Source organism: Mobula hypostoma, chromosome 5 (genome assembly GCF_963921235.1).
Source record: "Mobula hypostoma chromosome 5, sMobHyp1.1, whole genome shotgun sequence".
In the NCBI taxonomy this organism is placed as follows: domain Eukaryota; kingdom Metazoa; phylum Chordata; class Chondrichthyes; order Myliobatiformes; family Myliobatidae; genus Mobula; species Mobula hypostoma.
This window is the reverse complement of record NC_086101.1, coordinates 83,946,009-83,960,708: the sequence shown is the minus strand read 5'-3', so window position 1 is coordinate 83,960,708 and position 14,700 is coordinate 83,946,009. Positions and strand designations below refer to the sequence as shown.

At 37.0% G+C, this 14,700-nt stretch overlaps 1 protein-coding gene across 2 annotated transcripts in view; it reads left to right on the top strand.

Annotated features, from left to right (window-relative positions):
- The window catches only part of arhgap15 (Rho GTPase activating protein 15), a 731,418-nt gene that overhangs the window by 593,684 nt on the left and 123,034 nt on the right, over nucleotides 1–14,700 (top strand). For both annotated transcript variants that reach the window (XM_063048621.1, XM_063048622.1), the window contains exon 13: nucleotides 10,107–10,241. In XM_063048621.1, the coding sequence (XP_062904691.1) occupies nucleotides 10,107–10,241 (135 nt within the window). The remainder of the gene's footprint in view (nucleotides 1–10,106; nucleotides 10,242–14,700) is intronic.

The window sequence follows — 14,700 nt, the reverse complement described above, 5'->3', positions numbered from 1 at the left end:
AACAGTTAGGTTATTAATTTGATTAAAAAATGCAATATAAAGTTTTCCCATTAATTGCCTTAGTCCTGCCTTTGGATAAAAGCAGACTAACAGTGTTATTTCTTGACAAAACGGTTGCGAGTTTATCAGGACCAACAGTACTGTAGCCATGAAATTGATCAAGCATTTATGCTTGACTTCTAAAGGGTTGAAGAGATATTAATAACTAGATTATATGGCATTTTGTGTAAATTTAAGATGACATAAAATGGTAGTCTCATTTTAACACACTATATTCCATTTTTCACTCTTGCTTTCATGTATGGGTTCAGGAATGTTTAATCATATGTTGTCATGCTGTACCCAGTGGTAAATATGCCCCAATTCTATTTTAACAGTACAATTCACATATCAGTTTTATTTTGAAGGTACTGCGGTCATATTTGCTTTTGCAAAGCACTAAAAATCTGTTTTTTTTTGCTTTAAGCCATTCCTTTAATTTAATGTCAAAGTTGCCCCTGAAGAAAAATTACCTTTAAACAGTCACTTGTAAGCTCGGCAATACTTTTTTTTGAGAGAACTTTTCCCCCCATTTATTCCAGACAAATTATCTGATTTAGTTTCTCTGTTGCCTTGAGGTTACCGTATGAATAAGTGGTGCCCTTGTTGACAGTTCGAGCACTGGAAAGTTGCAACAAACAAGATAACAGGCCAACATAAATCATGATTAAGGAACACAAAAACCTGCTTTCAGTCAAGCAGTAATTCATTTACAACCAGAATGGATATGACTTATCCACTCATTTTATGAGCTGAGGAATGCAATGGTCTTGTGATTCTCTAGGTTATGGCAGCTGACATCACCAAATTTATACGCACTAGAATTCTGACACTGGGGCACCTTTTTTTTTGTGGTTCATTCCTAATAGAGGATGAATTGTATTCCTTGCCTTGTACTGTTAAAGAATACCTTTTTCTTCCGAGCAGCTGCTTTATGAAGTGGAGAAAATGCCACTTTAACTAATGATGAATGATGCTTGACCTCAGACCTGTGGCGCTGAATTTCATGCAATGCTAAATTGACATGAAAGACCCAAGTCGTGCTATTTCCATTATGCATGCAGCAAAATAGATTCTTGTTTTGCTATCCGATAGCGCTAAAGTCTGTTCATTTCATTTACTGCTTGAGTTAATGCACTGGAAAGCTATGATACAGTAGGTTGTGAGAAAGATTTCTACTTAACCATTGAATGATATCCACACTTCTTTTCCAATGGTGATCGGAATAGTACCATCTCCCTTTTAAAAAACCTGTTGGTGCAGGAGCATTCTGAATTGGGCAATTTGCCCTAAGCTTGACATCTTTTTTGTTGATCATGAAAAATGATGAATTACACAAAGCAGCAGTAACTCGAGGTGCCAGCATTATTGTAATCTGTATTCAAATAGTCAGGATTATAATCACTTACTAATTGATTTGCTGGTTCTCTCTTATATTGAATAGAATGATTATTTTATCTTTTGATTAGTGTGTATTTTCTGTTGTCAGTGGTGTAATGGCAAAAAAATATTGAAAGGGAGCTAAGACCTCTATATTTTCCACAGGCCTGCAAAAAACAAGTACTTCTTATTTTCCAAAAATCAGAACTTTAGTATTTAGAAGTCAATTTAAGGCATTGTTCAAGCCTCCAGAGAATATAATTGCTATTGTGAAACAAAAATAGGTTTGACATTATTTACTATTAAATTATGAACTTAAAATCTTGGAAACTGACAGAAAAGGGCAAAGTTGAGTCTGTTCTAAGGTTCTGCACATTTAATCTGGTCTTGTGTTTCACACACATCTTCAAAATCATTTGAAGAATCTGTGCATGAATATTTTTATGACACACAATGATCCCTGTTCCAAAATCAGTATTCATTTTGATACACGGCAAGTGTACTATGAGTCTAACCTTAAATGAACCTATAGCAAACCTCCTTATTTTTGAAGACTGAAATTAAAAGGTTGTTCTAGTTTGCAAATGCCAGGAGATGTATCCAATAAGTTTCCTTGCACATTTGTACAATAATCAGTGTAAATCAATTGCACTTGAAAAAATAAACCATGATGTGAGATTTTAGTCCCATTTTGGGAAATCCATGTGGTCATCTAAAGTTAGGAAAGTGGAAATTTGTCCATCATGGTCCGCATTTTTGCTACTGCACACCTGTTTCACTCCAACAGTTAATCTCAAAATCTGCAGAGAGAAACCATAGAAAATATTTGGGAGTGCAATTAATTGGATAGTATTAAAATATGATATAATTTCAATCCTCTGTGTGTCCTCCGTCAAGACCCTGACCTTATCCCTGTAAACCTCATAAAGAATTAAATAGTTGGCTATTCTAGTCTTAATCATGAAATAATTATTCACTAAAATGACTTCAGTCCCCACATACTATGCTACTGAACAGTTGTTGCAGATTAAGGATATTGACCAGATGGCCAATGTTTATGCAGAGGAAGTTAATGTTTTTATTTGAAAGGCACCTACAAAATACTTTACCTGTCCAGTGACTGTGATCAATGGTTGAAGCAACTTTAAATATGAATCCTCATGTTTGGTGCAGAATTTGGAAGGCTAAGAAGATCATGAAGAAAATATGTAGTGAGGGCAAATTTTATCCTCAAAAGAATTACCAAAAAAAAACTATAAGATCATTAATTGAAAATTCTACTAACAGTGTTAGAGGCATCATAACTTAATTTTAATATGGCAGATGATAAACCTAACTTTAATTTAAAAGCATTGCCAAAGGTTTTCCTGAACAAGTTTATTATAGAAAAATCAAGCCTCTGTTAAACTTGTGGCACCTTCCATTTGCAGGGGGCTAACTATAAAATTTGATAAATGATCTGCCTAAAGGTCAAGCAAACTTGAGATAATTTGAAGCAGAACACAAGGAACAATGAGAGGAACAACCTCAGTAGACCATTTATCCATGCGAAGCTCTATACTTTAGGGACTTATTCTTTTAGTTGTAATGTGGTGTTTGATAACTGAATTTACATGAGGAATCACAGACCGTATGTATTATTGTCAAGGCTTAACTCTTCAAATGATATTCTCATTGAGAACAATTGTTTTGGGAGCTATATGTGTGTAATTAATTGGACTGCAGACAACCCAATGTTTGGTGGAAGTCATGTCTGACTTTTTGTGCCACTGACCCCAAAAAAAAGATATCAGGATATATTCACCCGACAAAAATCTGTGTCACCTGAGGAACACTGCATGGTTGAATGAGTCCACTTAAATCCCTGGCTCCTGTCTAAAAAAGAACCAGACATAAAACAGAATATTTTTACAGTAGCTTCTGCTTGGAGAGGGAAGGCAAAATTTCTAACAGTCCTTAACGCAAGGTCTCATTGAGCTTCCGACAGACATCTGGCACTGTGCTTATTGAACCTTCACTTCCTAGTCACTGCAGTGGGCATATGGTCCTGGAGAGCTTTCTTGCTATGGATGCTCCACACTATCAAAGTAGGAAACAATTAACATACAATATGCTTTTTTTTAAAACTCCTTTTAGGAAATGCTAATCAAATCTTCACAAATAATAACTTAAAGTCTTTATGGTGTTGTTTATTGTGTAGCTAAGATACTTCTACATTTTAGAAGTGATATTATTTATTCACACAAATTTGCTAATTGGCACATCAATCCTCTGAAGACACAGATGTCTAAAAATTCATCTTTGCTCTGAAGCATTAAACCCACTTTATGGTTGCACTAGAGTGCTGTAATATAAAATCAATCAGAACTCAGTGGAATAGACTTCGGAGGTGGTGTGAATGTACAACTTCAAATCCAAGGTGAATTTCTCTGAAATGTTGTTGTATTTTCTGCAGTAACAGTCATTCTTGTCCGCATGTAAACAAAATATTACAAAGCAAGTTGTCCAGACAAAAAATATTTTAGTCATTAAGGAGATATTATCCTTTCTCAAGGGATCCAGGTAAAAGATTAGGGCCCAGAAGATGCTTCAAGCACATTTTTGGACATTAAAGCAATGGTAAAGGGCTGGGGGAGTCCTCCCAAAGGTTCAGAGGATGACGTAAAGACTTAAGAACAATCAAACATACAGAAAGCATTGTTTTAATGCACAGGGACCAGGTAAACCCTAAAGGGTTACAACGAAACTCTTCAAGTAGAAGGTTATAAACCTCTGAACGCATGTATTGTCAGGAAATTTGCAATGTATGTGAACACCCATGCCCGTGTCCTCTTTGCCAGCTACTGTGGCCTGAGGAAAAGTAGACAAAGACTCCTGGAGTATGTAGTCTAGGTGCTTTCCCAAATCTACCAGTCAACAACAAAGACCGAAATGTGGAAAAGTCTAACAATGGAAACCTTTAAGTATGGAAGTTAAAAGTGACCATAACCTTGACTTCTATATTCAAGGGAAACTTGTGTGGTAAAATGTGAGGTCAAAGCAGGCCACACAACTCAGTGACTACAGAAAGTGCAGTTTAAGTTGCTACTCCTTCAGCAAGCACAGCTTCAGGGAAAGCAAATTTGCTGAACACCTGATAGTGCTTATTCACTCAAGGAACAGTCAATTTTCATGTCAGTAAGGTTGAAAATCTCGTTGCTAATGCATTTTGCATGTTGCTCAATTGTTGATGTCATTTGGGAAAGATTTACGATGGGAAAAAATGTGCAAGGCAGAACAAAAATCTACCCAAAATTGAAGAACACATTTCACTAAAATTGCTCTGCTCAGAATCAGGTTTAATATCATTGGTATATGACGTGAAATTTGTTACTCAGGGATAAACCAGTTTTTAATTCCATGCCTTTTGTTTAAGGGGTTGTGTGAACACATTTCTAACCTTCCTTTCATTTGATGTCAAACACCTACTTTAAAATGAAATCACAGGTGTTAACATGTAACAACAGCAGGAAGGGTTTCAGAGAGTTGTTAGGAATGGCCTTCATACCTATATTTCTATCAGTGTGCATGTTTAGGATTACCATTTGCATTGACAAGATTATTACTGGGTGGAATGTGAAAACAATTAAGCATTTCCAATAGCTATCTTTTCACTGGCATTCGTCTTAAAATAAATTTGCAAAGCATTACTATACAGAGACACTAAAAGTTGTGGGAAAGAAAATGCAGAATGACATGAATAAGTATTTACTATATCAAGATCACAAAGCTTGTAAAATGATCATAATATAAATGAATCGCATTCAAGGCTTTTTTAAAAACAGGAATAAGTAGCAAATGTATTACACTGTGATGTTATAGAAAGACAGCAAGTAATTTGGAAAAAAAAACAGTGTAGTGAGTGAATGGGTAATGGGGCTAAGGGGGTAAGATTTGATTTGGCCAAAAAGAAAATGAAACAGTTAGTATCAAAAGAGACATGTAGGGGGTGTGACACCATGGTGAGAATAAACAGCTCAAAATAGTTGACAGACTTCAACAAACTGAAAACCTCTGTTCTTTAAAGTGACTGTACGCCACATTAGGCCTTAGGCTCTTGATGTCATTGTTTAGCATTGACTGTTCTGAACAGACCCACTAGGCTGTAGTCAATTGAAATTAAAACCATGTAATGTAATAAAGGGATACTCCTGAAGTGTTTTCAATCAAACAGATGGGGATCTGGATCAGGACAGCGTGTGAATGGCTTAGTTCAATGATTAAAAGCTAAATTTAAACAAGGATGTATTCAAATGGAGCAGTTTTCCAACTTGGTGCTTTGTAAAATCTCAATATTACAAACAAAATACCACTGCATGGGATAATTTTTCAAAGGAATAAAACCTACAATATTTGTTATTTTTTTACAGTATGACAAAGAACTTCTTTTTTAAAATCAGCCCATTTGGAGAGTGAAAATTGCACAATTAGTTTAGAATCTACACATCAAACACTTACATTTATATAATGATTCAAAACTGATATATACAGTATTCAGAGATTATAAACAAGGAAGTTATCAAACCTTATAAAAGCAATACATGTTTATTTTTCAAAAAAAAATTTATTCAAAATATTTGAGGCCTTAGAAAATATTATCAAATGCATATCATTGCTATGTTAATGTTCTTATCAGAGAAAAGTAATGTTTTTGCATGTTTTACAGAGGAGGTAGAAAAGATACATTTTTATACACTTCGTAAACTTAAGCACATTCAACTTTATTTAATTTACATAACATTCCATTTTCCCAAATTGTAATCCTTGATCAATTTATTAACCCCCAAAAGAATAAATGCATACACATATTCATGATATTTTATTATATGTGGAAGCTATGAAGTTTGTATTTCATTAGTTTTACTATAATTCCATGTGTCTTCATGCACTTCTACAGCTACACCCAAAAAGTTATCATCAGAAATTTCAATTAGCTCTACTGGTTTACTGGTCAATTCATATTCAAAATCCTGATTTTCTCAAAGGTCTGACTAGATCTCAAATTTGCCACGCCTAATGGAAAGGTTCACTTTACCACTCTGATTGCTGTGCTCTAACAATATCTTTGGAGCTGGGGTTCCCAGCCTGGGATCCATGAACCACTTACTAAATGGTATTGGTTCCATGGCATAAAATTTTGGGAACCACTGTTCTATAGTAATTATTTAAACAGAGAAAATAGGGACATTCTGCAAGGTGGCCGCTGGATAAAGCCTAGAACAGCTGAATTTTCAGGAATATGAATTTCCCTGAGGTCGTCAAAGTAATCTGGAGTTAACAGCAATTAAGGAGGAAAAGTGTAAGTTAAGGAAGAAGGATGTAACAGATGCGGTCACAAAGACTGCAAATGTATACAAGGCCTATGAATCACATTGAAAGTGTTACTGGAAATGAATTTTCTTTCAAAATAATAAAAACACAGAAATTGGGAAATAATGGATAATCAGAAATAATGTCTGTAGGAGGCATGAAAAAAAGTACAATGAGAAAAATTGATAAAGTAAAAATCATTGTCAATTTCTTAGCCAATTTATGTTTTGTTTCATTGTTCATGTATCTTCTTAAGAGTCTTAGTTATACTTTAAATGAAGCAATAACATTACGGAACATAATGGAGAAGTGACTGACAGAAATAAGTGATCAATATTATTGTCAAGCTTCGATATGAGTGACTTAAACAATATGAAAACTCTCCAGATCTTGGGGAGCTTAGATGTAATCAAAGGTATGCTGAACTGCAGAGGATTATTGACTTACCATATTTTAGATTTACTGTATCCTCCAAAATATAGCCATACAGACAATATTACATCTGAGGATTGGTGGTATGGTTAGCTGCATCCATTTAGGCAGAGACAATATTCCATGACAATAGCTTCTGCACTGTGCTTTAAACCAGAATGTTAACATGGGAGATGCAGTTAAATACTAGTTAGTAGTTACTGTACATAATCATCATAATGAGCTACTGTAAACTTATGTGGCATTGAATAAAACTGATAATGCAATCGCCAGTGAGCAACTGACTCCTAGTTTAACCGTAGAACATCTTGAACTGACTGAACTCAATTGAATTCAGTATAAACAAGAAAGAGAACATATGACAAAAGCACAGCACTGCAGGTGTTGGACATCTAAAACGTAACAGAAATTGTTGGAAATGTTCATCAGGTCAAGCATCACTTGCAAAGAGAGAAGCAGCATGAATGAGTCTGACATTTTTTCAGAATGAAGAAAGAGAAGTGATAAAAACAAGCTTTAAACTGTAGAGGAAGCAACATGCACAACACGCTTGGGGAACTCAGAGTTCCTCCAGCATGTTGTGTGTGTAGCTGTAGAGAAAGGATGGGAGAAGGAGGAGAACAAAGAGTTGTAGTCCAGGCCAAAGTCAATGTTTGGGAAAGGTATAAGGGGAAGAAGATGAACAAGATCTTCAATTATCAGAAGGAAAAAAAAGTACTGATTGTTGGAAATTTAAAACTGAAAGACTCTAAGATTAATCTAAGATTACCTGAAATTGTTCAATTAGTGTGAGGAAAATAAGGTGCCTTTTCTCCAGCTTCATTTGACATATCAGAGGTCAGAGTGTGGAAGAGATCAGAGTGAGGGTCAGATCGATCATTAAGGTACAGGGACAGGTTCCCTCTGAATGGATCTCAAAAGCAATTATTATTTGGTTTCCCTGATGTAGAGGAGACAACACTAAGAACAGTGAATGCAGTTTACTACATTGGAAGGGTATAAGTAAATTATTGCTTCAAATGAGTAGACCTTGGACCATATGAAGGAAGAAGTTATTTGAGCAGCTACGGTAATTGTAAAAATCTTTCCTACAGAACTCCAACTTCTATGCATTGTTTGGACTGAGGGATTGGGGATCAGCGATGAGCATAGTTTGATTGAGAGGGATTTTACTTTTATTTGAAAGGAAGTCATTGCGATCAGGGCTTTAGACCAGCATCAATATCCGAATTGTAAGATTGAAGCAGATCGAAGTTTGCAGTTCAAACATGTGGAAAAGGCAGTCAGATGTATATCTGGTACCTGACCAAAGATTGAGATAGTCAATAGGCAAGTAGGAAGAGTGCAGGGAGGATGGCACTCACACAGCAGGTATGCTGATCTGATGATATGTTGGTTTGACTTCCTTGTCTAATCAGCACCCATCCTTTGACACTCTCAGCAGCATGTAGTCCATTCCCCTGCAATGCACAGTGAAATATGTCATTCTGCACACCCCAATAGAGAAGTCCTGTGACTATCATAAAGTTGAATCACTCAAGGAAATGCCCCTTCGAATTTTCCAAGTGACTCAAAGCAATCTACAAATAGTCATTTTTATGTTTCACTCCGAAAAAAAAAAGAATCAATTGTCAGTTGTAAACCATGGGAAAGAAATTGCAAAATGCCATTGAATTTCTGGGCACTTACACTTTCAAACTATTAGTTACTATTCAAAAGACATCTTCCACAGTTTCTTTAATGGGTTATGTAGCTGTTGTGATGGTCTAGATAATGAAAGTCCCTGTCAATGCGTAGCATCTGATACAGTTTTACACTGATGTAATTTCACACTAATGCAATTATGAGGTTGTACTTTAAGTTCGATCAGCTACAAATTTCTTTAAAACAGCTGGGTATAAGCACATTTGTTTTTAGTAGAAATAAAAGCCCATATTTATTGATTTATTTATTTGTTTATTGGAATACAGTGTGGTATAGGCCCTTCCGGCCCTTCGAGTCACATCACCCAGCAACCCCTGATTTAATCCTCGCCTAAGTTTCCAATGATCAAATAACTTAACAATCGGTATGTCTTTTGACTGTGCGAGGAAGCCAAAGCTCCCGGAGGAAACCTACGCAGTCACGGGAGAACATGCAGACACCTTACAGGCAGCGACAAGGCACAGATAGATCTGTGAAAAAGATGGTGCTCGGAATAATTCTTTCAGCTGTGCTTTATATTAATTCCTATCCTCTTGTTACTTGTGTATTGCTATAACATTTCATACTTGTTCTATTTTTGTAAATTCAAAGCACAGAAGCAATATATCCTTCTGGAAAGGGAACCCCTTTTCCTTCTGTACATTCCTAACTAGCACTAGATTCAAGCAAAGAAAGGGAGTTATCTTTAATTCCCTTGTACATGGCAGGGTTGACACATGTAAAGTAATAGCTCATTTTCAATTGCCATGTTTAGCATATGTCTCATGTTGGCTCTGTAAGGCCTGCAGGCCGGTCCCATGAGTTCAGCTCAGCCAGCAGTTGCTGCCACTACGCAGCCCCTCTTAGCCTCGAATGCTAATAGCTTTGAATCATGTTCAGAAGTGGTGTTAATTTATCAGCAAAAGCATTATGGGTGTAAGTGTACCTGACATCTTGAGTCATGAGTGTGAGTCTTTATGTCCTTTTATTTGTATGTGTATGTGTGCGCGTGTGTGTATGTGAACGAGAGTGCACACTACATTCCTGCAGATGGTATTGTACTGAATATGTTCTTCTGTGGAAAATTGCACAGCTCTAAACCTCTAGGTGCAGGAGGCTGTTAACGGTTGCTGATGATAGTAGGCAAACATTAACATAATAATTAGTGTCTTGTAATTGTTTCATTAAAACCAGTTGTTCCATTTCTCTTCATGTTTTCCCAGAAGAGAAGCTGAATTTGGATGACAGCCAGTGGGAGGACATCCACGTCGTCACCGGAGCACTAAAGATGTTTTTCAGAGAGCTGCCTGAGCCACTTTTTCCATTCGGCTTTTTTGATCAATTTGTAGACGCCATAAGTAAGTGCAATACAATATTAATTTAACCCTCAAAGCACTAAAGGAGTAATTTGCTGTTCTGCACGCCACCACTTAACAGGATGAGGTTAATTTTTTTTAAATTTGCTGACAGAATGGCATCCATAAATCTGTGCCTTAAATGTTGTGTTTATTCAGTTCCAGTTTCTTAATATTCATGACAGCAATTTATTTTGTTGGTACACCGTTGCAATTAATGTAATGATATTACACTGAAAATTGCAAACGTAAAATTTGAGCCAATGTATCTGACTGCTTTTCATGACGTCAATAAGATGATTTCTTCCAGAAGTTTCAGAGTAATAGTTTAGATATTGCATTTCCCGAGCTTCATTTTTCAGTTACACGGTGAGATTATCACACTTAAATGGTCTCACTGATTCAAATCAAGAGTAGGTTTAGTAATTATTGTTTTGTTTACTGAAATTGTTTTTCCTCAGTTCTTTGAAAGAAATGACTCTGAATGAATGGTTAGGGAAGAGGTAGAACATACTAATGCAAGAAAGTTAGAATGTTAAAATTCTTAGAACTTAGAGTGACTTATTCTGAGTCCATCATGTTCTCCAAAATGTAAGCACGAAACAGCACAAGTTTACCCATAACTTTCAATTTGTAAGACAAAATTAGATTGCAATTTTGGGACACAGTAAAATGCCAAATGATTTAGAGGGCAGACCTCACTGTTCTGACTCCCATGCTATGTGTCGTTCTTCCCACGGCCATACTTGTCTTGCTGTGATGCACAGGAAGTACTCTGACAGTCAGACACAGTCTGAACTCCAACAACAAGGGCGTAACAGGCCTTTGCAATGGCAGCAAGGAAACCCTGTACTCCAGTGCTCCTGAAAGCTTTAACTGCCCAGTTTTGCTGGGCACCAAACTGATGATATTTTCACATACAAAAACTTAGTCATAATGAGAAGTGATTTTATTTCTCTTAAAATAAGGTCACTTAAAGACCATGGGTGAGAATGGCAGGGTAAGTGCTGAGATTTTTCCACCAGTAGGAGAGTCTCAAATGATGGGACATGGTTATAAAATAAGGACATAGACATTTTACCTGTCATGCATCGGAATTTCTTCTTGCAAGTTTGGTGAATCTTTGCGATATTCTGCCGCAGAGCATTGTAAAGGCTACAACACATGACATATTTTTTGAAAGACTGGTGTGTAGAAGGCTGTAGAAAAGCAGATTATTATTTAAATGGTGAAAGATTGCAGCATGCTGTTGTGCAGAGGGACTTGGGAGTGTTTGTGCATGAATCACAAAAAGTTGGCTTGCAGGTACAACGGGTTATTAAGACGGCAAATGGAATGTTGGCCTTCGTTGCTAGAGGGATTGAATTCAAGAGCAGGGAGGTCATGCTGCAACTATACAGGGCACTGGTGAGGCCACACCTGGAGTACTGTGTGCAAATCTGGTCTCCATACTTGAGGAAGGATATACTGGCCTTGGAGGCAGTGCAGAGGAGGTTCACCAGGTTGATTCCAGAGATGAAGGGGTTAACCTATGAGAAGAGATTGAGTCTCTGGAATTCAGAAGAATGAGAGGGGATCTTACAGAAACATACAAGAAAGGGATAAATAAGATAGAAGGAGGAAAGTTGTTTCTATTGGTAGGTGAGACTTGAACAAGGGGACATTGCCTCAAGGTTCAGGGGAGAAGATTTAGGACGGAGATGAGGAGAAACTGTTTTTCCCAGAGAGTGGTGAATCTGTGGAATTCTCTGCCCAGGGAAGCAGTTGAGGCTTCTTCACTAAATATATTTAAGATACAGTTAGATAGATTTTTACATAGTAGGGGAATTAAGGGTTATGGGGAAAAGACAGGTAGATGGAGCTGAGTTTACAGACAGATCAGCCATGATCTTATTGAATGGTGGGGCAGGCTTGATGGGTCGGATGGCCTACCCGTGCTCCTATTTCTTATGTCTGGCACTAGCACGAGAGGAGCTGATGCATGAGACAGATCAGCCATGATCATACTGAATGGTGGGGGGAAGCAGCCTATTCCTGCTTCCATCATTGTACTTCTCACTAAAACTTGCTGTAACATGAACAAAATCACCAGAGAGTCACTGAGGCTAGTAGATGTAGAAGTGTTTTATTCAACAAAAATGAGCAGCAGGCATCATATTGAAACACTCTTGGAGGAAGAGACTTCGCAATCGAATAATACATGATATTTTTATATGCTAAAGAGCAAAGGAAAAAGCGGGACACTTCTATAGTTACAATATATCTATAATGCTTCCTTTCAATTACGTGTAAATTCCACACACTTCCTTCTTCGCACCACACTCCAGACACCCAAAATTAATGTTAATCAGCATTGTGTAGTTTGCAGTCAACGTAGTCCACAACTCAAGGAAAACTATTGTTCAGGATTGCATTTTAAATTATATTCATGTCTGAAGATTGGTTGCTGGTGAAGTTAACGTATGTTTTATTCTAGAATACACGCTAACAAAACTTGAATAAAGGATTTAAAAATATGTATATATAATTAGTCAACAATGAAAATACAGAAAATAAATTAAAGTGGTGACATTTTTTTAAAAGGAATGAACTTGCTTTCTTCACTGTCTTCAAATCCACAGCCCCAATCCCCCTTAACATTGACCCTAGCAGCGTATTGAAGGCGATGTTGGGAAGGGTTAGAGTTTATTCCTTGTTAAAATGTTATTCATTGATATTCTTAGAGTTAGTTTCCTTCCATAGAGGTCTAAAGGGTGAATGAATAGGTGTATAATATTATGAGGGTTGAAGAAACGGGGAATGCAAGCAGTCTTTTCCCCAGCATTGGGGAGTAGCTTTAAGGTGAGAAGGGACAGATTCAGCTGGACCCTGAGAGAGAACTTTTACATGAAGAGTGGTACATTTATGGAATAAACTGCCAGAAGAAGTGGTTGAGGCAGGTATAATAACAACATTTAAAAGTTTTTTAACAGATACATGATAGGAAACATTTTGATGGATATGATTCAAATTTGGACAAACAGGACTGGCTTAAATGGTCTTCTTGGTTTGCATCGTGCATTTGGCGAAGACCTGTTTCTGTTTGATTCCCTGACTCTGTGACTATATTTAGCATTGTTCCCCTTATCTAAGGAAGGATGTTAATGTGCTCAAAGTAGTTAATTGAAGATTTGCTGGATTAATAGTTGGAAGAGATGGGTTGTCTTATAAAGAAATGTTAGACAGGCTAGACTCCTATTTGCTGGCATTCAGAAGAATGAGAAACATTTTGACTGAGACATATGAGATACCAAGGGAAAGAGTGAAGCGGAGAAGACATTTCCTTGAAGAAGAATCTAGAAATAAGCAATCACTTCTTAAAAATAATGGATGATCCATTTGCAAAAGAGATGAGGCATTTTTTTTCTTTAAAAGATCAAGAGACTTTGAAACTGTGAACATTTTTTCAATGGAGATAGATGAAAAGGATGTAAGTGCAACATTACTGTGGTTGGATGGAAATGCACAGTTGAAGTTATGATTAGATCAGCCCTGATTCTATTAAATGGCTGAGAAAGTCTGAGGGGCCAAATGGTCAATACTTTTTCCTAATTCATCTGTTTGAATGCTGCAGCACTAAACTGTTTGTACAAGAAAACACTTTCCTTTGTGTGTCCTATGCAGAGCACACAAGGAAATCAAATAAGTCTGAGCCTAGATAAGTGTTGGACAGAATGGCAAAAGGTGGCAAAGGAGATCATTGCTTTAGGCTAATTAATGAATAGAGCAAGTGAGGCAAAAGTCAACCCATTGGGGTTGGTGTGAGATAGAATTGTTCAGTAACGGATGGTGGTTTGGAGTTTGAACATTAGTTGGGATTGGAAATTATTTGGAAGATGTGAAGCTCAGGTGGTTGATGGCTGGGTTGAGTTGTTCTCTGATCTTGGCAATTTACTTGCAAATGTTTCATCACGTGAGGTGATATCATCAGTGTGCTGTTGATTGTGGTGTGTCCTCCAAATGCTTGTCGTTATATACTTTTTAGTCAGCTGATTTGACGTCATTTCCAAACATTTGTAATGTGGGGAGGACATCTCGTTGCTGATTGGTTGTGTGGTGAACTTCATGCAGTGTGGTCTGGAATTTTGCCCACATCAGCTCATAAATAAGATCGCAATCTATGTATTTGTTTACAAAAGTGTTTGTGGAAAACCATGCTTCTAGGAATTCGTTTGTATGCCGTGTGTTCACTTGTGCCATGACTTCACTGATGCCCAGTCAAGTTTGTGCCCCTCTCGATCTTCATGGGTGGAGACAAGGGAGAGTTGGTAAGCCACTTTACAGCAGTTGATGTTTATGGATCCTTGTGGATAGTTTTCTCTGCTAAAGGAACTTCATACGAAGATGCCTACAAGGTTGTTAATGCACCAACCAAGAAGCAACCAAATGGGTTGTCCTTCCATACATTTGAAATATCTCTGAA